This window comes from Temnothorax curvispinosus, unplaced genomic scaffold, assembly GCF_003070985.1.
Source record: "Temnothorax curvispinosus isolate PA1 unplaced genomic scaffold, ASM307098v1 QBEX01011856.1, whole genome shotgun sequence".
In the NCBI taxonomy this organism is placed as follows: Eukaryota; Metazoa; Arthropoda; class Insecta; order Hymenoptera; family Formicidae; genus Temnothorax; species Temnothorax curvispinosus.
In genome coordinates this window covers 508,900-534,655 of record NW_020221636.1, presented here as the reverse complement: position 1 = coordinate 534,655, position 25,756 = coordinate 508,900, and the positions used below count along the sequence as shown (strand labels likewise).

Genomic DNA, 25,756 nt, shown 5'->3' with positions numbered 1-25,756 from the left:
TTTTAAAGTTACATGGATGCGATGAGGGTGGGGAAAATAATCTTAATGTTGGGGACACAATCTGAGACGATCCATTCCACAACTGAAGCCACTGATTATTAGAATTTTGAGCCAAAATTTGAATTACGTTTCCAGGATTATACAGAGTGTTCAAAAAATCGCCTACTCCACTTCGGGAGGTGATTCGGGACCCAAAAACAAGCAAAAAAGTTCATACAAACATAGGTCCGGAAATGAGCCGTTTCCGAGTTATATATAGCCACTTTTATGTTCAAAAATCGTAAATTTTTATTTTCAATTTTTTTAAATTACATTTACCAAATTCTCTCAAGTTTTTGTCTACATTTCGAAAAGACGCTATTCCCGGTACATCTCGATTTGGAAAAGACTGGATGTATAATCTTCTTGCCTCGGCAGCATTACTTTGAGCAAGACCATACATAAGATGCATATCAGCTAATTCATTAAAACTTAAACGATCCATTGATGAATACGGAAAGATTAGATACAACCTAAAAGTAAGGTGTTGTTAAATAATAATTTGAAACTTATTGAAAAGCCGTGATTTACTTACTGATTTTGAATAGGCGTGAAAACAACTGATTTCAAGTAGCCGTGAAACCACTGATTTTGAATAGCCGTGAAAACAACTGATTTCAAGTAGCCGTGAAAACAACTGATTTCTTTTAAAAATAATGTAATCGTATTTACAAATAATTAAAAATTAAAAAAAAAAATTAAAATTAAATATGTTTGTATGAACTTTTTTGCTTGTTTTTGGGTCCCGAATCACCTCCCGAAGTGGAGTAGGCGATTTTTCGGACACCCTGTATATTTCATATAAAGAGACTCTGATTGGATATACAGCTTCATGAGATTCGATATCTTCAAAATAGAAAATATAATTATACTCTTTTCTCAACCCAACTTATCTAACGATATCTTATTTATCAATTTAAATACTACATACCAATATAATTATTTTCTAGCTTTGCCTGATCAAAAAAATCTATAAAATTAGGCCATTGCAAAGGTTCTTTGTATTGCCATGGAGATGTTGAGATATCGATATCATTATCATTTCTCTGAATTGACAAGTCAAAAAGTGTCAAATAATACAAATCTTGTAGCGTAAATTAGATTGCGATTATTCTATATAGGGCAATATATAACAGATAACACCAGGAAATATACACATACCCACGAAGATCCTAATCCAGAGCTCCTGAAAGGTAAATGAAATAGTCCTCCATAGTTTAGAGATTTGGGTGGCCCAATTATGTCAGGGCCAGTATGAAATATGCAGTATAACATAACATTGTAGTGGTTCTTAGGAACAAATCTTTTCTTCACAAAATTGATAGATGAAGTCAACACTATCCTCTTCTCCTACCGATACTTTGCCAATATATGGATATCGATTACAACTCTCGCAATAAAAGGGTTGATAATGGGTTGTCATACTTTCTCTCTAAAAGAAGAAGAAATGTATTATAATATCACATATTTATAATCATAGCATAAAGATTATATAATATGTAAGTGTATTTTACTTCCATTCACGTTGCTAGTACTGACATTTTTGTCTGCCTGCATACGTGACGTAAACTATAGATTTTTAATACTCGCAGTGAATATTAGAACATTTAGAACGCAGCATTAAAAAAAAAATATTTTAGTTAACATAACACATTTTGTTCTACAAAGAATAATGTATAAGATATCTACTTTTAAAAACACTACTTTTATTATAATTATTATTTTAACTTTCCTATTAACTAATTGTACTTCTATTTTGGAATGTTATTTACAAAATTAAAGTTTAAAATATGTCAGTCAAACTAAAAAAGTTTTGTCACTATATATTGCATTATTATTTTATTATAGAATACATTATATATAACACAGGCCCACAAAAAAAAAGTATATTGCTCTGGGGTTGAGACCACATTATTCCTATGTATTTTGACCCGCTGAACACGAATTTGCAATAAAAAATAGGCCCGCACAGTGGATTGCAGAGATAACCTCAAAAAACCGTAAAAAAACACGTTTTTTAGTGGTAAAGACTTAAAAAAAAAAAGAATATAATTTGTCTCAGGTCAAGACCAACCAGAATTTTATTGGTAAACGCACAAACACACTTGTGTCAGTCTTTCCTGATATTTAGACTATAAGAAAAACTGAAGACAACAGCAGGCTGAAGGCGAATCTGAAGATGGTTATACCTCTGAGAGCGGGAAAATTTGGCAATACTCGCACAGTTATTGTCTGTAAGTCTAGTTTGGTGATCAGAAGATTTTATACTGTAAGGGAATTTAGTGACTGAAAACCTGCATGAGGCCTTAAATGAAGGTGATCTTATGAACGAGAACTAAATTGGTTTACGCTTGCGTATGCGTTTGTCATCGAACGACTTATGTAAAGGATTTCTACGTCGCTTTTTGCCTTTTTGTTGTGTTTCTCTTTTCAGCATTCAGCAATAGTCCGCCATCATATTCACGCCCCAGTTTCCTTGCCATCTACGTTCAAATTCCTTCATATCCTGATGATGAAAATATGGTAGAAAACTTCAAAAACTTAGGTTGTTTAATGAATTTGAAGCTTCACTTTCTTGATTCGCACCTTGATGAATTTCCACAAAACCTTGGGGATTTCAGTGAAGAGCAAGGCGAAAGATTTCATCAGGATATGAAGGAATTTGAACGTAGATGGCAAGGAAACTGGGGCGTGAATATGATGGCGGACTATTGCTGGATGCTGAAAAGAGAAACACAACAAAAAGGCAAAAAGCGACGTAGAAATCCTTTACATAGGTCGTTCGATGACAAACGCATACGCAAGCGTAAACCAATTTAGTTCTCGTTCATAAGATCACCTTCATTTAAGGCCTCATGCAGGTTTTCAGTCACTAAATTTCCTTACAGTATAAAATTTTCTGATCACCAAACTGGACTTACACAGACAATAACTGTGCGAGTATTGCCAAATTTTCCCGCTCTCAGAGGTATAACCATCTTCAGATACGCCTTCAGCCTGCTGTTGTCTTCAGTTTTTCTTATAGTCTAAACATCAGGAAAGACTGACAACAAGTGTGTTTGTGCGTTTACCAATAAAATTCTGGTTGGTCTTGACCTGAGACAAATTATATTCTTTTTTTTTAAGCCTTTACCACTAAAAAACGTGTTTTTTTTTACGGTTTTTTGAGGTTATCACTGCAATCCACTGTGCGACCCCTATTTTTTATTGCAGATTTGTGTTCAGCGGGTGAAAATACATAGGAATAATGTGGTCTCAACCCCAGAGCAATATACTTTTTTTTTTGTGGGCCTGTGTAATTGTTGTATATGTTTTAATTTCTTTTTATATTTTTTACAACACTTTTTTATTTCTTGTGATATAGATATATATAGGATGTCCGATAATAATCGCCGAACCTCTTGTATGCAAGTAGAGTGACAATTTTTTGTTACCTATAGCTTTCAAAAAAGAATAAAAGGAACAAAAATAATCGAAAAAGATTATATTACATGTTATTTACAAATATTTTTTATTTAAATGTATATAGAATAAATTGTGTGTGTTGGTGTATGGAATATAAACATAAACTGGCCTCTTATACAGGGTGTTTGATTTAATCCGTCCACGCCGATATTTCGGAAACTATCAAAGTTAGACGTTAGATCAAAGAACGTCTTTTAATGGGATTACTTTGAGATGATTTTCAGCATGATAAAATCGTATATTTCCGTACTGGATTTCGAAGGGCATTGGGAGTGTCAAATTTTTTAAATAAAAACTCCGTACAAAAGTAACACTAATCGATAGGATTCAAAAAGACGAATCCAACGATCTATATTTTTATATGCTTATCGTAAAAATTAGGACCGCAGTGAATTTTTGAGAATAACCTGTGAAGGGTATCGATCATCAAAAATTCACTGCGGTCGTAATTTCCACGATAAGCATAATAAATATGTAGGTAGTTGGATTCATCTTTTCGAATCTATTGATTGGTGTTATTTTTGTATGGGGTTTATATAAAGGTCGTTGAATTCATCTTTTCAAAACTCTATCAATTTGTGTCATTTTTGAGGGTTTTCATTAAAAAAAATTTGTCCTTTCCCTTTACTCTTCGAAATCCAGTAGGACACGTATCCGGAAGGACACGATTCTATCGCGCTGAAAAGCATCTCAATGTAGAGGAGACCTGGGCTAAACCGTCCGTTTTTTTTTTCGGTGCCGATTTTTAACAACAAAATAAATAATTGTAGTTAAATGTGGTATACCACTGTAAAGAATGAACCTTTAGCTACAAAATTTATATAAGAAATTTTTGTCTACGTTGCTTTGTTTAACCGGTATACCTAGAGCAAAAATGAAAACGGTGGAAAAATTGAAATCTCAAAAATGCCGGGGTATAACCGTCTGCACTGCATTTTCAATACATATACGTACATCTAATCTTGATAAATGATAGGATACATTTTAATAATTGTTTTTTAAGAGAAAAATATAAAAATTTATTTAAAATTTTTATGCGAAACATTATTAAAAAATAGTTACAAGGGTTCCTCTTTCCGCAGAAGTCACTCGCCCGACTTGTTTTACTCCTCGACGTCCGATGACTCTATTCGGTGTCTGAACGGTTGTAATTCCTGTCTCATCCATATTCCATATGCAGTGAGCCTGGAAATACCCGGAAATGCCTTAAAAATGCACCCGGACGGATTAGCCCCAAACACAAGTTTCAGGTTTGATCGCCCACGAAATATTAGACATCAACGATAATAAAAAAACTACACTGGATTCGTGTTCAGCATGCATTACTCTTTATAATCACGTACCTCGAGATATGGAGAGCAAATATTATTGCAGATATTACAAAATTTCCACAGAAAATGTAACTTTCACCTTCCGAAAACACGTTTGTCACGTTTGTAAAAATTATAATACGGCAGGTAACCTGCCGGAACTCCGTTGGCCACATGGGTACCATAAGCAGCGTTTACAATGTTAATAGCGAGCACAATATACAGGTTCCGAGATATTTGATTAGACATATTTACCCCGTAGACGTTTTAGCCCCGGTCTCCCCTAATCCCGTTGAAGGACCTTTTTTTGATTTTTCGTCTAACTTTGATAGTTTCCGAGATATCAGCCTGGACAATTATTCTCCTCAAATTCAACTATGATTGAACAATTTCTTAAGGCTTAGGGCTTAAAACACCTATTGTAGACCGGGACTAAGGCATTCGAATATGGCAGTCATATCTGATTGGTTGAATTTCAACAGTACAGTTATTAACTTATTTTGAAAATAAGTAAGAAAATTAATTCACAAACACAATACTTGGTATATTTGTAAATCCCAAACGATAACCTATTATAATCACAGTTATCAGTTATCACAAAATTTGTTTATTACTAAAAAGTGTTGGCTGACATCATGAGTAAAATAAAATTGTTAATTACAATAAAATAATTTCCAAAATAAGAATTAATAAATAAAAAAATTATTTGCGGAAGTTAAAGCTACCACAGACATTTCTCGAAATATTATAGACCTTTGATCGCGTATTAAGCTGGGTTTAATTAACCAAATCTGAAAGAATTATATATGAAATAGGGGTAGAAAAGACTGAAAAATATAGATAATAAAATTAGAAATAACCCAATGTCTCAAAATTCGCGGAAGTTAAAGCTACCACAGACATTTCTCAAAAATTTAAAATTTTGTAAAAAAAAAAGAACCTCTTTACCGATTATCGACAAACTTAATATCAACCTTTCTTTAATGATACTCTACATTTAAAAAAAATTGAGCCCGATATCTCAAAATTTACGGAAGTTACAGCAACTACACGGACATTTCTTAAAAAATTCAAAATTTTATAAATAATTTCATGCATACTTAAATATATAAAAAACTGATTTAGCGCAATTTCTCTAATTTTATTATATTTTTATGTCTTTTTTACCCCTATTTCATATATAATTCTTTAAGATTTGGTTGATTAGTTCTTGAGCTATAACCGTTTGAAATTTCGGGGAATCCTAACATATTATATAGGAAGCAAAATGTGCTAGTTTCAAATTTGCACATTTTTTTATTATATTGGTAATTTTTTTCTAATTTTATTATATTCTTCAGTCTTTTCTACTCTTATTTCATATATAATTCTTTAAAATTTGGTTGATTAGACCCAATTTGGCACACATATACACACCATACACATACACACACATATACGGAAATTTTTTTTAAATTACGATTTTTCGACGTTTTAGAATTTAGAACAATCTGAACACATTGGCAGCGGCAACTAAAAAAAAATTTTTTTACGAGAACAAATTAATCGCCCTCTATAAGGAAGTATTACAGAATTTCACACGTATAAGGCAAAACAAGATAGAAGCTTTAGAGTGTTTCTAAAGAATATGCATCCCACAACTAGAAGTGATGACATAAAAACCGCAATTGAAGAATTGGGTCATACAGTAGTCAATATTTGGAATATTAAGCAAAGAACAACTAAGAGACCTCTGCCTATGTTTATTGTTGAATTAAAAGCGGAACCTAATAATAAGGATATCTACAACATCAAGACCTTACTACACTGTCGAGTAAGCTTTGACCCCCTCGTCTTAGAAGAGAAATTCCGCAATGCGCAAGATGCCAAAGACATAGGCACACCAAAAAATTTTGCCATCGCATACCAAGATGTGTTAAATGTGCAGAAGAGCATTTGATAATAAATTGCTCAAGAAAACTAGATCTAATGAGGTAAAGTGTGTACTATGCGACGGTAATCATCCGTAAATTATAATTGGGCTGCAGAGTATATAAGCAACTGCAAAAAACCAGGTATCCGGCCCTTAGAGCGAGAGTAACTACTAGGGAGGCACCGTTGAATGCACCAATACCTAAGGGTAATACCTTAGAGAGAACAGTTGAAAGTCTTTCATACGCCCAAGCAGTGATCAGCAAAAATTCTGTTTTTAGAACTGATATCGGCAGTTATTTTCAATTAATCAAAAATAAAAAATTTGAATATTTTTTTAATTTACAAAAAATTAGTAATTAATAAAACACTAAGCTCTGAATTTAAAATAATTATTAATTGATTAGAAATATAGTACTCTGTCTGAGAAATTAATAAATAATCAAAATTATATTGCTCATAATTTAAAAAATTGGCAATTACATTAAAATACTGTCAATTTTTAAAAAAATTATTTATTCGGAAAAAAATATTACTCATTTTTTGAAAAATTAGTAGTTTTTAAAAAGTATATTATTTGTCCCTTGAGCAATTAATCATTGTTAGAAAATATATTAGTAATTTTTGAGAAAATTAGCATTTATTAATTTGTAAAGTATCCGCGTTTTTAGGAATATATCAGTTGTAGGAGAAAGAAAACAATAAAGTTAACTATACTAAACAATTTTTTTGTACTGAAAATTTGCATTCAAATCCGCATTTAAATTTTTTATTTGCTGCAATTTTTCGTACACAATTATTTTTTTAGTTGTCTATATAAAGAATATTGGCATCCTTAGAACAATTTTCTGTTTTATCATTAACGTGTGAAATAAGTGTAATCAAGAACTCTATGGTGTCTCCTTCGTCGCCCAATATCTCTGATATTGTCAGTCATCTCATGTTCATGCTTATCTTTGCCAAGAGGACTTGTTTCAGAGTCAAGGATGAGAAACAGAAATTATTTCTATTTATCTAAATTTTACCACCGCACGGCTCTGACATGACACAAACATCTAACGAAGTATGCCGTTTAACGAATATTTTATATTGTATCGTTTGATCCCGACGCACAAATATTTTTTAGATTCGGCGTAGTTAGGGCATTATGCCTGACTAATATATTTGTGAGAGGTGTATTTGCGCTTGAAAAGGACTGGATCCACGGTCGAAACGTAGCGTTTTAGATCAATAAAATTTGGCCAGTTGGCCACAATATCTCTGTTAATTTTTATTTCTATTTAATTGTTAATTTAAAAAAAATTAGAAAATATTTAATTAATAATTTTTGAGAAAATTAAACATTTTTTTTTTCCATTATTATTATTTAGAAAATTAGAAATTATAAAATTATTCATTTTTTGAAAAATGAATAAATGAAAAAATTAATTATAATTCTCGATTTATTATTAAATTTTCCAAAAATTACGAAATAATGTTAAATTAATTATTAATAATATTTGTAAAAATAATATTTTTTTAAATTATTTACATATATTGCTTGGTAAATAAAAATAAATTAAATTTTTTTGTCTTTTTTGGCACTTAATATTTTATTTTTGCTTATTAATGATTACTTTAATATTAAAAAAATGAATAATGAAAAATATTTTTTTGCCGATTACTGCGCCCAAGTTGCTAGTAGTAACACGAATTACATGCAAGGAAACGATCAATTGACATTGGAAAGTAAAATACATAAAACTAGTAATGATAGTAATACTAGTAATCAGGAGGTAATGGATATGCTTAAGGAACTCATGAAGCAGATGATCTCCATGTTCAATCTAATGTCTAGTATCATCGCCAAAATGTCGTCGCCTTCAACGAATTAAAGATTGCCTCATGGAATGTTAATGGGCTAGCCAAACGCTTTGTTGAATTGAAAGCCTTTATTAATATGCACAACATAGACATAATGATGATCTCAGAAACACATTTTACTAATAAAAACTACTTCTGTTATGTCTGGGTACAAATTCTATCAAGCAATGCATCCAGATGTGGCACTGCGCATGGTGAAACTGCCATCTTAATAAAAAATAATATCAAACATCATATAACAAACCCCTATAAACAGAAACATATTTAAGCAACAAATGTTGTAGTTGAGGATTGGATCAGTCTACTGGTTCTATCAGCTGTCTATTGCCCTCCCAAAATATGCAAACAAAAAGGAACAGTTTAAACAATTCTTCGAATAGCTTGGACCAAGATTCATGGCGACAGGAGACTTCAATGCAAAACATACGCAGTGGGGATCCAGACTGATCACACCCAAAGGAAGGGAGTTGCTTTATGCTGTCAATGCATTAAATCTCAGCGTCATCTCAACTGGACAGCCTACTTACTGGCCTAGTGATAAAAACAGGATCCCTGACATCATAGATTTTGCTATCATTAAAGGAATCTCTAAGAGATATGTTACTTGCAAACCGAGCTTTGATCTCTCCTCGAACCATACCTCGATTATAATAAATTTGAGTAGTCAATTCATAGAAAATGATATTACATGCAGGCTTCACAGTAGTAAAACAGACTGGCGCCAATTCCGGCAGGATGTGGAAGATAACCTTAACAAAAATGTACCCTTAAAAAATAATGAGGACATAATGTTTGCAGCACTTTAATGAGTGCGTACAACAAACTGCCTGGAAAACTAATCCCAAAGCCACAATTAAAGACAATACTTGTACCCAATGAGTATCAGGGAAAAGGTTGCTTACAAAAGAAAGGTTAGAAAATTATGATGTCCGCAAATTAAAAGGCAATTAACTGCATTTTACTAATAAACTAAAAAATATGCTATCAGAAGTTAAGAATAGAGAAGTGCAACAATATTTAAAGTAACATACACAGCAACAAAAGCAATACTATATTGATGTAACTATTTCTTAGTATGTCAGTGGACATACACCGAGCAAGCCAATAATTAATTAATTATACACAACTTGTTCCTGAATGTCCGTAGGACAGATCGTAATATGAATGTGGAGTTAAAAAAAACCTACGTGTTAAAATTCAATAATAATAATTATATTTTTAACTTAATTATATTACAACGATTTGATTCGAAATATTCGATTCAATTCGACATCAAAAGTCCTTGATTCGCACATCTCCACATCATAGTATAAAATATAAACAGAGTTTTCACAAATTCTCATTTATTAACTATAATAATATCTAGTCGGAATATTTCGATGAACTTTATTAATCACTCCTATATATTTTTCAGCTTGTTAACTTGTTCAAATAATACGATATGACAAAGTACTTAATCATAAATTATTTTCGCCCTATATATAAATGACTGAAAACCACGTTTGTGGAAGGTCGATCCATCGACCCTTCAGAAATTCTGACAAATCCGGCAGATTGTTCCGTTGGCTGGCCATTTAAGTGGCGATAGACGAACTTTTGATGTTAATTGCGTGACCCGCCCTCGTCGTGTCGTCACCCACGTGGTGATCAATCCTGCTGGGTTTATATCCCTTTAAATGCATCCTTGAACTCCCTCGTTTCTCGTGTCGAATCATCGCTGTACGATGCAAAATAAAAAAAGAAATGTATCCGGCACTAGTCGACGTCGTACCTACTTTTCGCATTTTGTTACAAAAAAAGCCTCTGTTATAACCCCGATATACGGCGAAATTTTGTTTATTTTGCTCGTACCTGTCATTCTCCATTATTGCCGAAGAGAAAAAAACCGGGAAAATGACGAGAAAATAGACGAAGGGGCGCGATGCACCTCGTCTACCAAGCGGGGGTATTATGAAACGCCAGCCGTCACTCGCGGAACCGGGTAAATCAGTGGAAACGAGGACGCACGCGAAAGAGAGAGAGAGAGAGAGCGAGAGCGAGAGAGAGAGAGAGAGAGAGAGAGAGAGAGAGAGAGAGAGAGAGAGAGAGAGAGAGAGAAGGAGCCGGGGTGGTCCGGATCAACAAACAGATTAATCTGCGTTAAATCCTGGACGCGCTCTGCGCATCCGAGCTATAGAGGCGGATGATGGCGGCGAAAGGGTTGAACGAGAGGGCGAGACCGAGGGTATAAAAAGAGAAAACCGTGATGATGGACGCGCGTGAAAAAAAAGCGCCGACAGCGAGGTGGAGCGCGAGGTGGAAAAATTTACTTCTCTAGAAGTCGTCTATCAAAATAACAGAAACGCACCGGAATATTCTGCCGGTCAACTGCGGCGCGCGTCGCTCGATCCTGCCGCTCTCCTGCAGACATTTTGCCGTCCTCACGGCGATGTAGGAGGTCGCCGTAAAACACGTATACATATTTATGCAGGTCGGACAGGCGGCGCGTCGTGCCGCGCCGAGAGAGCCTGGTTCGAGAGGTGTATAGGTTGTTTTCGCGCTAACTTAATTTGCCCCTCATCGAGGATACAAACCCGTTTAAGCCGTGCGGCCCCTACCTTACTCTGTGTCGGGACGGTGACTCCATTTCCAGAGGCTGCCGCACGACCGAGAGTGAATTATCGCGCGCTACGCCGTCACACTCGCGCCGCCCAGGGTGACCGTCGTTGTAGGTATATTTGCACTACAGACCGACTCTCTCCGCACCTTTTTTTCAAAGGTGCACAATCGCGATGCGTAAATAAAAAAAGAATCAGAGTACGTTCTCGCTTAGGATAATCCCAGACAGCACTTATATCTAAAATTGGGACATAAGATTATGAAGAAAGTCACTATCGAAATCACTCTATGAGATTTAAAGAGCTAGTATATTTTAACATTTTTTAACTTTTAACGTTTTAATATATTTTATGAAAGAGTCAGGAAATTAAAGTTCTCTTGAAGCGAGGATCGTCAAAAATTAATAGATGAATAAGGATTTCAGGGTTTCCGATGAAAGGATCATGTATACAGTAACTTAAATCAGTTTTGTACAGTTTCTCTCCACTTGGTTTGCAGAAAGATCGGAGTTACTGATATCTTGTTTGAAAGTTTTCACAAATCCCGGGGAATCTCCGCAGAATATTTTTCCGAGGCGAGACATTTTTCTAACGTATAGGAATGTATAAGGAAGAGAAGCGCCGCGCCGTAACTGTATACATTTTGTATCGAGAAGAGAGACTTCGGGGGATTAAATAACTTCGAGATATGTTTAAATGTAAATTTGCGAAGGGAACGCGACCGGTGTATATCGTCATCGAACGCGCACTTAAGAATCGAATTCTCGAAAATCCTCGTTCGCGAAAGTCGCGGACGCGGATCGTCGACGTTAGCAATCAGCTAAAAGCTGTTTCGATCAACCGGCATTGCACGATTATGAAGCGATCGTTTGGTCGGGTCGGCAGTCGGCACCGCGCATCGCGCGGTAATTACTTAAAATCACTCGTTACTTAATTACGCGAAATCCCTCACAAGCCGTGTTATTAAATCCCGCGGAAATCGTGCGGTCGGGGCGGCTGGCTTTTTCCTGCAGCGAGAGCGCGCAGCCGGCCCGGTGCATTCGTGAAATTAAATGACGCGTGCTCGGCTACACGCCGCGCCGCGCCGGTGCACAGAATTCGGGCTGTATTAAAATGGAATTTCTCGGGAGAACCGCGGGAAAGAATGACGCTGCAGTTTCGTCGCATCGTGCCGCGCCGTTCGTTCGAGCCTTCTCCCATTCTACAGCGCCCGCAAACGCGCGCGGAAGAGAGATCGGTGCGCGGAGACGCGCACGTGCAATCCTGAAAATATCGAAATAGCCCGCGGGAGATCGAGGAGGATGCACTCTCATCTGATATTCATGATCAAATCTCTGGAGCATACCGTTCTCCCGATTAATTAATTTCATTTGAAAGCTTCTTCTTTGCGGTCCACGATCGTGCGAAGTGACAACTACGGCGAGGAATATTTCTGCGATAGTTATGACAAATATTGATAGATTGCTAACTTTAGGATAAACTCGGGTAAGATGGCCATAGAGGAAAGATAGCCAACCCATGTTCTATCAATCTAACTCATCATATCTAGTATCGAATGAATACGAGTCGGTCATCTTAGAGTTTACCCTATATTTATATATCGCCAATCGAAATAAGTTGTTTTTTCGTGGGTTCTTTTCCTCTCAGGACGATCCGTTTTCTTTATTTAGTTTCTCTCTCTCTCTCGAAAAAAAAAATTATCTTCTCATTGTCAGTCGAAATCGAATGTTCGCTTCGCGATTTGTTCGATTATTTTTGCGTAATATTAAGCATTCAATCCACAGCAATTAATAGCAACATCCGAATGTTTCCTCTGTTTTTTCGCTGAAATTCAAATAAGCGTTGCCTTCCACTCCCGCACATTTACTTCGCGCGATTGTTTTTCTCTTCCATTGATTACTGCTCGAATGGGAAAATGCTTTTCCCCGACAGATTTATTATTGTCATTCAAATTCGCGGCGTTTACTCGTGCCAACGGAACCGCGACGTAAATTCTTGTCCCAAACAAGTAAATTCCTCGCACTTAACGCCCGTGAAGCGGAAAACATGAAAATGCAGTTTGATTAAATATGAGCAGGTAAATGCATGTTTTTTTCTTTCGCCGTTTCTCCTGTAAGAAGAAACATTTGCAAAATGTTGTGTAACGTTCTGCCTTCATAAAATCGTGTTTTAAATGAATACTGCAGTAAATCGTAATTCGCGAGTTGGACGTTAACGACGAAAAGACGTATTTTTTTCACGGAATAAAACATTTCTTCCCACAATACGAACATTGTCTATGCCAGCCACAACGCAAAGACACGTTAGAAAATACATTAATAATATCTTTGCGCTACTTCCAGCGTAATAATGCTTGAACTTCTTTTCACCTCGTGAAAGAACAAAAGACTTTAATGTCCTCTTTACAGATATAAATGTGATAAACGTTGATAGAACTGAAAAAATGCGCGTAAAAACGGCGAAGCTGTTCTCATGAACAAATATTAATTGCGTCGATGAACGGATAATCAATGTACCGTATCATGAGTGAAACTATATAGTTTGTGTTAAATTTCGTATGATACAGGATATTATTAAAGCTCGCGAACCGGACACTGACGGGGTCTGTTATTACAAACGTTTCGTTCACTAATGTTGTTGCAGAATTAATTCTCACGTAAACCGGTTAAACTTAAAAATACAGGCCAGTATGTGAACAGCGAAGTCTAAGGCGAGACAAAAATTTTATCTTACTAGACAAGCTAATTCTGCAAATTAAGTACCAATAAATAATATATCTACTGAAGTAATCAATCATGGAAAATAGGAAGATTCGTCGAACACGTGAAATCCGAATTCATTCGTGAAATAATGTAAAATCTTGAAATAAAAATGCACGTTTTACGATCGTGGCTCGAGTAGTATTGGCTGAAATCCGGCAACAATTATTATGCGTTTCGATTGTGAGGAGGATCTATGGAACGATGATATTAAGGAAGAGCCGTTTAATCTTGTTAATTTCTGTCCGCAACACATAAACGCCCATAGCAGCGCCGCATCGGTTTCTATCCCGCCTTTGCGCTCGCATAACGATCAACCGTAGAAATAGCGACGCCCGGTCACGAGTGGTCCACCTAATGCCGCCAATACGAGCAATTTCACGCCAAACAGTCCTCGACTCGATTCGGTTTCGATTGTGTGCTCACGGATTACAAAGCAATTACAACCGGGGTTCTCGTACGACCGTACGGCGAATAAAGAGACGGCCTTTTCGACATCGCAGACGACGCGCAATTTGTTCCTGATTGGTGAACACGCAGAAATTACGAACCAACGGGTTGTTCTTATTAAAATGTCAAACGGCTGGGTTTTTTTTTTTTGTATTGAGCTGCGAGAGAAAAAGAACAATAAACGGTAATAAGAAAGATTTATTCAATCACACGTTTATGGACAGACTGTATCGCTAATATGTATGAATAATTATTTCATCTATTAATCCTCGAGCTCTTTAAGCTCGAAATGTATGCACATACAAATGCATGTAATGTAACTAAATATTCGGATAATATATTCGCGCAAATTGTGAAACTTGCGGCGCAATCCCATGTTATTAATAGAACGCCTAAACATGAAGCATGATTTTAATATTATGTTAAAAAATTAGATCACTCATAATAATAATTTTCAACAGTACCATTGTACGATGCGCCTTTTTTTATAATTTTTACAAAAATATCGTATCCGGTATTGCCCTTCTCCCCCTTCTCTTTAATTAATGTTATCCTCTCAGTTAGTGTTGCAACTACCGCAATTTTCGTTATTTATTTATACTGCCGTTAAATATTTCGTACAACTTGCTCCGAATTATTCTCTTAGGGAACATCCAAGAATTCTGAACTTTCTCGCTGTAAAAAAGGTCGAAAACTGCAGATGATTCATTACGCAGTGGTAGATGAAATTATTCAACCGGGCGGAGAGAAGTCTTGAAAGTATACTTGGATCAATATTTGCGAAAAGAGAAAATTAAGGGGATGAATCGATTAATAATTTCCACAAAACCTAACTGCTCAGTGTAAAAACTTATCGAAATTACATCACAATTTTTGTATAGATTTCTTTATTGTATTATCGTGATTGATATAATTTCCTGATTCAAGTCTCGTTTTACGATTGACTCTGATCTCTTCACAATACAGTTTAAAGTTTAAATTGTAATATTTTTTAATTTACATTGTAACTGTAATATTAACAAATATTATCGATTGCATGTTTAGCTTTAAAAGCTGTACACAGAAGAAAAACAGAACCACTTATGTTCGGACAAATTAACTCGTGTTAAGATTCACTTTTTATAATACTTTGGATATTTCAGAAATGCTGAGAACGTAGCTTATAATCTCGTTCTCGCATTTTTTGATTTTGTTCTCCCTCGCGGCGCGCTTTTTCAGGATAAAAGCTGCATAAGAGAGATCCTACGAGTAGGTACGTTAAACGTCTTGACGGCGCGCAAAGTGCTCGGGGTGTATATTCCTTTGGCATCGGGGGAATCGCGCATGCGACCTTTGCACTCTGAAAGGGCTCTCTCTCTCTCCTCTTTTTTTGCCACTTTGCTCGCGTGAGAAAAAGGAAAGACGGCGCGGCAGCAAAAAGAGAGAGAAAGCGAGGCATTGGAAAGAGGAGCTCGTGAAAGATGCGGAAAGATTAACGAGCTGTTGTGGATGCGTTTTACACGCGTCTCTTGTGCACACACACACACACACACACACACACACATACATCCCCGGGAGTTCTTAATGCGATTCGCGGCGCCTCGCAAGAAAAGAGAAGCGCGATTTGAATGCGGACCGGACCGCTCCTCCGAGGGACGTTTGAATGGCAAAAGCATACGGGAATGGCCGAGCTAATCGACGCGATCTAAATCCACGATCGTGAATTTCTCAACGATTTCTTCTAGTACTTAACGTAATCTTTCATGTAATCTTTCGTCTTTTTTTTTTTTTAATATAACAGTGTCATTGACATTATTATTTTTCTTTTGCATTTTAGAGAGATATATATCGTTGCGACTGACAGAAGCGACTGTATATATATCTCTCTCTCTTAATGAAAAACTATGGTTTTTGCACGTCAATCTACGCTCTTCAATATCACGGTGAGATTTAACAAAGAATTATTACCGTGAAAGCATATCCATGTGGGGAGTAACGTAAATTATTTTAGGCTCAATAATATATTATGCGACTTTCTGCCTTACGTTTCCCCTGTTTCTAATTGTGACGGATATTACAACTTGTCCCAGGTAATATCTTGCATAGGAGAACTTTGTTGTTAGTGCCACGATATGCAGTCATGTGGTACCCTAGAGCGCCACAATGCTGATTGCGCAATTCATTGAATTATTATCCAACAAACGCGTACAACTCGCGAAAAGTACGAGTATTCTCAGATGCCTTTGTGTTTTATTAATTTTTATTCTGAGCTTGCGGAATACATCATTATTGTCTTTTAAATTATTTTACTGCAATTTGCTAGAATTTATTATCCGCTGAGAGATAAACGAGAATGACTTGTAATTAGGTACTTTTCCTTCAGCAATTTTTATTTTGGAAATTAAATAAACATAAACACGCACACGGCGTTATTATATTACTTATTTATCTTACTTATTTATTACAGTCGTTAAGGTCGCGTGCTGTCAGCGGCGAATATGTATGCCGCATTACGTGTCGCATCGCTGTGTTACATTATACATCAGCGGACACATAATTCTGAAAACATCGTGTTCCGCCACATGTGTGCTTTTATAAATATTGTAGCTTGTCGGCGCACGTCCGCGTGTAGATCTGGAGTGGCGCCTTTGTTCCTGCTCGCGATTAATTATTCACCGACAATCACCGGGACGCGCCGATGCTAATGCACGGACGGTTATATCGGACGGGAATGAGCCGAGTTATGCGCGTGCCTCGTGTCGAATCGATGATGATTGCTTAACGATGATGACGGTTCGGTAAATACGGGTGAAATCACCCGGCGTGTTTACCCGCACTTATTCCGTTGTACGGTCTGACAATGAAAACAAATCGTTCCCGCGGTCTTCGTTAGGCATACATTTCAATTAGCGGCAATTAATTTTCCTACAGTTTATTTTAAGTAGCTACGTTAATCCTCAAATCACGTATATTTTTCATTTATTTTTTAAGGATTAATCCTAGAACGAGAGGGATTTTTCTCTCGCGTAATTTCTCATAGACAATAAAACGTTCACTGGTATACGTTGCATTAGAAAGAGCTACGCGAAATGTAAACGCACGGTTTCCGCTCGGTATTTCGCTGTTTGTTTTTTTTTGTAAATCAAGTCACGGTTGAATTTCACGGATGGTGAATGTTGCACTACACCTCTTTTCCGTAGGACGGTACAGCGCGATTGTTATGAGAAATTAAAAAAAAAGGCAAATCGATGCACGTTATATATATCGCGACAGTTTTTCATCGCAGAAGCGCGTTATATATTGGTGACTCAACTCATCCCGCACTCTAGTCTCCGATATTTCGCGCTTTCACTCCTGTTGGATTTTTTTTTTTTCAACATCGTGTACGCGCGAAACGTCAAGGTTTTGCGCTCGCAATCCGCTGTCGCATCCGCGTAACCCATTCTCCGCAAACTTTTCTTACGCCCGGGATTTCTAACGTCAACGTCGAGCTCGTGTTCGCGCTTCTGTGCCGCGAAATGTAATTGCGCCAAAGATTATTCCTGATAGCCGGATAATGTTCGCGAACTACACGTAATTAAACGCCGGTTTCCAATTTTCGCAGTTTCCGTGTGACGAATCTTCAAAAAATACCCGCGGATATTGTGAGATAGTGGGAAAATATGAAACATCACGAGCAATGGAATTACTATAGCTGTTGGACTCCTAATCTAACGTACAAAGCAGCAGAGTAGTACAAGGTGTAGAGTTAATACGTTAATGTAAATTAGAATATAATAAATATATAGTATAATAGTTATTATAGACTCTATTTGATTATTCATATGCATCAAAATACGAGAAAAATTACTTTTTGCAAGATTAATAAGGTGTTCCGTATTACCCGACATATTCCACATTACCCTTCCAAAATCTATCTTCGAAAAAATTGATCTAACATTATACACTTACTATAAATAAACAAAATTTAGGAACACGTTATAACCAACATTCGGCATTATAACTCAGTGAAAACTGAGGTCAGTTGTCTTTAATAGTTTTCGAGTTGCCTTAAAAGACTTGGAATGTCCCATAATACCCCGCACTTTCTCTATTGGCGACGAATAGACGCAATCGATATTCTCGCAATCGATGCTTCCATTCTCGTCGGAGCCCGCGAGAGGATCGCGATGAAAAGACAAGGAGCGTTCGTTATTTTTTTCACGGATGCGCGGACACGCGCTGTCGAGAAGCATGATATCGCCTTCCGCGAACGCGATTTTCGCGGAAATTTCCGACGTATTATTTATGTCACGGTCGGACGTGTGCACGGGCATTATCTGGTATTCGACAGCCCGTTTTCATCCTTGACGTTTTGGTTCGCATTTAAATGCTGCGGCCTGCATGTAACGCCGCAGAGCGGCAATAAACTTTATCTCGATTAAACGTCAATATCGCGAACAAATGGTATAGAGTAAAACGATCAATATATGAAAGCGCGCGCGCGCGCATCCGAAAGATTTTTGATTATATACACCGCGCGATTACTTTAGCATCGTCAACATGTTGGTCGACGGCGACAACAATGACCATTTGCATTTCCGTGCATGCGCATTTTTCGCGCGTTGCATTTTTCACGAGGTTTTCATGTAACACGGCCGTGTAATTGGCCGGCCAACCATCGTTTGCATTAAAAAAAAAAAAAGAATAATTTGCAGTTTTTCGCATCAGATACCATTGCACGCACGCGATGTAATTTAAGTCGCTTAATTAATCGAGTCCGTGTAACTTGGACGAAATGTAATCGTACACCGGCGAAGACGGTGAAGCAAAACGGGACGAGCCGTGCTTCCATCAATGTCCTTCGTGCCGGTTCCTTTTCGTCCTCACATCGGATTAATTTTGACGTCTAATAATAATGAGAACGAGAATATCCAAGTTCCGCGCTCGGATTGCTCGTGTTGATATTATAATTTTCCATATATCCCTCGTCCCTCGTATTCTCTCTCCATTTTATTCGAACGTGCCGCGTAATAAAATAGCGCGCGCCGGCGATACGCGACGATCGGTCGTTATTTAATTAATACGGTTTTAATTCACCAGTGCTTATTTAATACGGTTTTAATGAAGTATCGCCCAAGATTTATCCGCCGGATTTATTTACGTGCCGCGACTCTCGTCTATTAGGATTTATTTATTTAGCGAGACGTAGATCAGCGTCGAAGTAAATAACGCGGGAAATGTAGGAAAGAGCAGAGCAGCCCGTGTTTTTTAGATTCTTCGGCGTCGGTCTGTCTGGCGGGCGGAACGGCTGTTTTTTTTTCTCTCTCTCTCTCTCTCTCTCGCGCGCGTTCTCGAATATCGGTCGTGCGAGCAAAGCAAATTTGCGGCGCCACCGAAACTTTTTTTTCGTCCCCCTATCCTCTCCGACGCAGCGCGCGCGTTTGAGGATCGGCGCGCAAGGCCGACCTGGGATTGCAAACGAAATTAATGAATCGAACGCGCGGCGCACGGCAGGTTTGCGCTCGTGCCAGCCGCCGCGCCGGGCCAAAAGCTCCGAAAGTTCGCCGAACTAGAGAATCTCTGTCAAATCGATGGAATTTACCTTGGAACGAGAGGCAGACAGTAGACACGTGCTGCGATGATACGCCGGTTTTAAGAGGCACGCATACTCTCCTTTTCGCTTGCTCGGTTGCTTTCGGTTGCTCGCAATTTTTTAAATAAAATTTAGGAAAATAAATAAAACAATTCGCGTTGCTACGTCCGTTAACTGCTACATTAAAGCACGAGTAATGCTTTGGCAAAATACGGAGACAGAGTGAGATAGAGTGGTATTGCGAAAAGTACGTTATTAAAATAAAACGCAGGGTTTTTTTTCCGTGCGTTCACGGCATACATTTCATAAACTACGTATTTTAACGTCATATTACATCTGTTTCTACCGCCTACCTTAATTTTTGAAAAATGAATTTATTAGACCGTGCGCGCACACGACGGGCGTGTGCTCTATTTCCGTAAAAATGAGATGTATTCTGCAACGTGAGCGAAGTTAGTTCGGAGTTGTAGTACATTATACCGGACACGCTGCAAGAATTTATGATAAATCTTTTTCAGCGTCGCTCTATCCTTTCTTTTGTTATCCGTAAAAATATATCCGCGCTTTAATACCTTCTTCCGCCCGCGTTCCTTTTTATTACAAACGAAAAGTCTGATTAATTAAATTTAAAAATTAATCAAACTGCTCGTATTGCGTTTAAGGTCGGAATGAAATCTCGAAAGTATACAATAGCTCTCTTATCAGAGTGATTTATTTTTCTAAGTCTTTACGAACTTCTTCCGGATCAAATTGCTATTTGTAATTCCGTTCTGCGCCAGCGAAAAATAATACTTTGACGGCGCGCCAGGACGAATTCGCCTTTGCCAATCTTCCTTCCGACGCCGCACCCGCGCCCGCGGTAATTTGTCCGTATCTGTTTGACTTTACTCAAGACTGCAGTCGTAATTATTATTGCAGATAGAAAGCGCGCTGCAATTTCGGTCCAAGTGTATTTGCGCGGCGCGCGCGGAGTACAGCTCGTCGCCTCGGCGTACAAATACAATTAACACGCGGAGCGTGTGCGCCGCGTCGCGCGAAGCGCCAAGCCTCGAATTTACTTTACGGGACCTGTTGCCGGGGTCCTCGAGCTTTGCCTTATTTCTCGCCGGCATTTTCTCCGGGATCGTGTCGCTTTTATCAGCCCCCGCCACCGCTTCGTTTTATCGATAACGGTCGACCGGTGCGCTATCGCGATGATTGCGCGGCGTGCTCGCGATTAAACTCGGATGAGAAGAACTTCTGTTTCGGTGTTAACGGGTGTCGTAACAAGTGGCCCAAAGACAAATGATCCGCGACGTTTGATCCGCGACATTTGATCCGGAGACGAAAAAACCAAAAGAAAGCGCGTTTGGAATGTATGTTAAAGTTTTGAAATTTTATAGTGAGAGTGAAGAAAATAATTTTTAAATTTTTATCGACTTTTATCGACTATCCGCAACCAAATCGCATTGCGAGAAATTTAAATCAATATAGTGAAATAAATTCCGACAAATAAACATTTATCGGGAATTTTATGTATGTAATATAAATGTGTGCATGTATGTGCGTATATATGTTTGTATATCTATCGATACTTCATGTTTTTACTTTAAATTTTGTTGAATTTATCGTGTAAGAGACGGAAATATCATAAAATGCAACTGCATTATCAAACAGGAAACTATTTTTCTTTCGCATTTATAAATATACCTACTGTTGCAGTGCTCGACGAATCGCGCGAGTTCCATACACCCACTGTTAATTTTGCAAAGTTATTTCCGCGAGCCGCATATGACGCGGCAGCGCGTTTTATTAATCATCTCCGGGACGGTGAAAAATTGAATTTTTAACGCCGCAATCCGACAAAAAGCGTACATTGCAATCCTGAAATTTTCACGTACCGTATACCGGCGCGGCAAAGCGACAATGCATCCGCATGCTCTCGTGTGTATCACATTTTGTCTAACGAGTATAAAATTGATATGTTTATTTTTTTATTAATTGTTTACATTAGTTTTCTATTTAACAATTTAATTTTTCCCGGCAACAATTTCGTGCGAAATTATACTTTACAATTAGCATTGTTTAAGTTATGTTTGCAAAACACCGAGTGCAGAATTAATTTTTTAAACAAATTTCTTTTATTACGAATTTAGAATAATTAATCTTTGAAAATTTAGATTCATAATGGAAACAATTCAAAGTATTACTGTGCTCTTTCTGAAATTGTTAAATTAATACGCGTAAAGTGTAACAAATCTAATTGGATTCTCGGAATTAAATATAAGAATTAAATGCAAGATATAATATTTTATTTTATATTTCCAAATAGTCAAGATTTTTCGACAAGAAAATCGATGGATTGTAATCAATTTGCATTAGTTTTATTATTATTTCAGAACTATGTAATTTAACGCGATTAATCACATTTAGATATTAAACCCACTAAATTTAGTTTATCTGGAGAGAGAACACTCGGAGCGACGGAGAAATAATTAACGTCAACTAACGAGACGCGATTAATGCCTGCGCGTATATACACAAGTCTGCGTGCATCGTCGCATCGAAGTCAGTACCGTCGCGTTTGCCGTCATTCGATTAGCGCTAAATACAATTTATCGGCAAACTTAAAAGGTGAAAACTGAAGATCGTAGCTTAGCACGGACCGAGTTAAATGAGTTTGCGAAGTTGCGAATTAAATAACAACTTTAACGAGGTTGCAGGCTGCCTTAATGCCCGGCTAAACCGTGCTTATATCCTGCCTTTACCATCTGTCTCTTCACTTAAGTGTTGACTGAAAAAAAAACAAATCTTCTGTTTTTTTCGCAAAGAATATAAAATGAACGTTAGAGACAGAGACCAGCTAAAAATCGCGCACTTCAAAAAGCAACAAAGCGTTTACATTTCTATTATATAACGTATAATTGTAATGCGTGAAGTTTTTTATTTGTCGTTACGTTATTGCTTGCAGTTTGCCATGGAATCCAGCAGTTTGAAGAAACGCCACAATACACCGAGGTCAATCCTGGCCAGGACGCCAAGCTGGTGTGTCGAGTCCTCGGGAAGAGAGGGCAGTGCATTTGGCAGAAGGATCAAAAGGTTTGCTATTATTATTTGATGTTACTTTCTTGCTCTAGAATTTTTAGTTTACTAATTTTAGAAAATGGAATGACACCTGGAAAATGGTTTATGAAGCGAGATTTTATTCACAATCCTCCTATCAATCACTACATTTTTATCTTATCACAATGCTGATAAATACTTTTTATCAAAGTTAATTTATAAAGTGTCACGCCCCATCTCTGGAGAATGAATTGACGAAGTCAAAATAAGTCGAAAATAAAGAATGGTTAAATATACGGAAAATTTATTTGGATTGTTATCTTTATTTGAATTAAAAGTTTTAATTGTTTTGATAACAATAAGTTGAGAAGTTATACTAAAGAAGTACTATAGATTAGAAGTGGATATACTTTAGAAGTTTGATTGTATCTATTTAATTTTGATTTTGTCAACTTTGACGAAATTAATTTATTTTTCAGAGATGGGACGTGACTTATGACACCCTGTATAATCGCAACATTTATATAAAAATTAAAAGAACAGTTGTTAGAGCGGTTTATTTTATTATATAATATAATTATGAAGGTTTAGGCACTTTTATCGGCTAAAAACAAAAGAGACGTTCATGGTATCGCAAATGTGTACCTTTCTCGAGCTTATCTTTTTCGGTATACATAGCAAATTTGTCTGCAAACAGCTGACTGTAACGAGTTGTGAGTTGTGAATAAGAGAACAAACTTGAATTGATCGAAAGCGACATATATCGTCGAGCGTAAATACAGCGACATTGTTCTTTCAAAATGACCCGAAGTTCGGAGCACAAACGGGTAACGTTCGCTAGGTGCCGTGCGATTGCGAAAATTGAAAAACACGAGGCACAACAGAAGGAGCAGCTTGCGCGTGGTGTATCGTAACTCAGAGCATTTCATTGCTCCCGCTCCACTTCTCCAAGCCCAGGGCAATCGACTTTTCCTCGTTCGCCTCGTGCAAACGCGTAAACTTCCAGATAAGTTTGTCGTGGCCGGAAGTGGACGTTATAGGACGCACAACGATAAACGCTCGCCCGCTCGTCGTGGATCTGAAGAGGAAAGGAAGCCTGGCCGTTTCAAACTTTCGCGAAACTCTCCGCGAAACATTGTTCGCCGACTAAGTTCCAGCTAGACACCGCAGATTATTTTCGCGTATATCGTATTGTCCGCTGTTGTCTGTCGTTTATTCTTGCGTATTGTTCGTTATCTTCGTGTGGTTAACTTGGCCGACCAGATATTGAAATATATAACATTGAAATTATTCCTGCGATTTAAAGATTCAGTGGTCGAGTGAAATAAATTTGTAATCTTTAGTGATCCATTTTAAATACGAAATCATAAGACTGACATTGCGAATTAAGAATTCATCCTCATTTTGCATTAAATTCTTCAATTGAAGAGACGAGTGAGATAGAATATTGATCAATTTAACGATTTTATTTATTTTTTACCGCGTATACATTAGAAAATCATTATATTTTATCCAGAGCGCTGTTTTAATTAAGTCATTTGAAAAATCTAAGCTCTGCGTTATATAATAAAATTAAATTAATACCAGTAATTTATAATAACAACATGTATTACTAAAAGTGCTTTCCAGCTACTTCTGTAGCTAACGTTCCAAGCAGCATGAGGAATACGTGTAGCATTATAATAAGAAGATTAGTGCAAGGTATTCATTTAAGTTAATTCATTTTGTTCAAATAGTAAGATTTACTCGTGTAACTCGTATCTATTTAAATTCGGTACACCTCTACCACGCAAAAATGTTTTTATCTAAAACATGCATATACCCTTAATTCGAAGCTTTCGCTATTACGATTTATAGGAATACGCAGTTCACTTTGTGATATCGCGACCATAAAGTCACAAAGGAGTGATTTATGCGTGGTCCTTCGTTTGCCTGATCAGCCGGAATCTGGCGGTAACGCGTTTTCTCGCATGATAAATTCCCGTGTGCGCGCGCGCGCGCGCGCACGCACGATAGCGAACCCGATATTTCACTTGGCTGAAAACGCAAATACCGAACCGCTCGGCGCTCGAGCGTCGACCACACCGACGCGCGGCGTCCGGTTTAGCGGACGAAAGTTAAAATTTTAATTAAATCGACGCGACATCAAAAACAGCGCTTCCCGTCGTCGCGTCGGCGTCGCGTCGGATCGCTGCCGCTTTTCGAAAACCGGCTTTCCGTGTTCGCGTCAAGTCGCGCCCCGTCGCATCCTGGTGTCCCTCCCTGAATTATTGCACCGGCGTTTTGTACCATGGCACGTACATTTATAACGTATATATCTATAGAGATGCTTGTAATGGAGAATAACACGATCCATGGATCGCGATGTATCCACGTTAGCGGTCGCGTAAATCCGCGATACATTTCTGGAAGGCGGCCGCAGGCCGACTTGTATCGATAGGGTCTTGCGTCCTCCTCTCTCTCTCTTTCTCTCTCTATAGATAACCGCAAACACGGATGAATCTTCCCGATGCGCGCCACGTACTGAAAGCCGAAGCCGGATATATATTTGTACGTCTGGCGCTTGATTGGAGATGAGACGGGCCGGAAACCGTGAAAATACGGAATGATGCGCAGCATCCGCGGAAGCTGCGCGACGAAGAAAAAGCAAGGGGGGATAGGTAGACGCTTGATTGGCATGCTCGCGGCGTTCTATGCAAAGTCTCTTGAAGTGGTGCTGTCTCTCTCTCTCTCTCTCTCTCTCTCTCTCTCTCTCTCTCTCTCTCT

At 37.6% G+C, this 25,756-nt stretch overlaps 1 protein-coding gene across 5 annotated transcripts in view; it reads left to right on the top strand.

Annotated features, from left to right (window-relative positions):
* LOC112461835 (hemicentin-1-like) overlaps positions 1 to 25,756 on the top strand; it is a 205,526-nt gene that overhangs the window by 127,779 nt on the left and 51,991 nt on the right. For 4 of the 5 annotated variants that reach the window (XM_025027236.1, XM_025027237.1, XM_025027235.1 and 1 more), the window contains exon 2: positions 22,899 to 23,026. In XM_025027236.1, the coding sequence (XP_024883004.1) occupies positions 22,899 to 23,026 (128 nt within the window). Of the gene's footprint in view, positions 1 to 21,195; positions 21,304 to 22,898; positions 23,027 to 25,756 lie in introns of those variants that run through there. The other variant, XM_025027238.1, reaches the window with a different exon arrangement.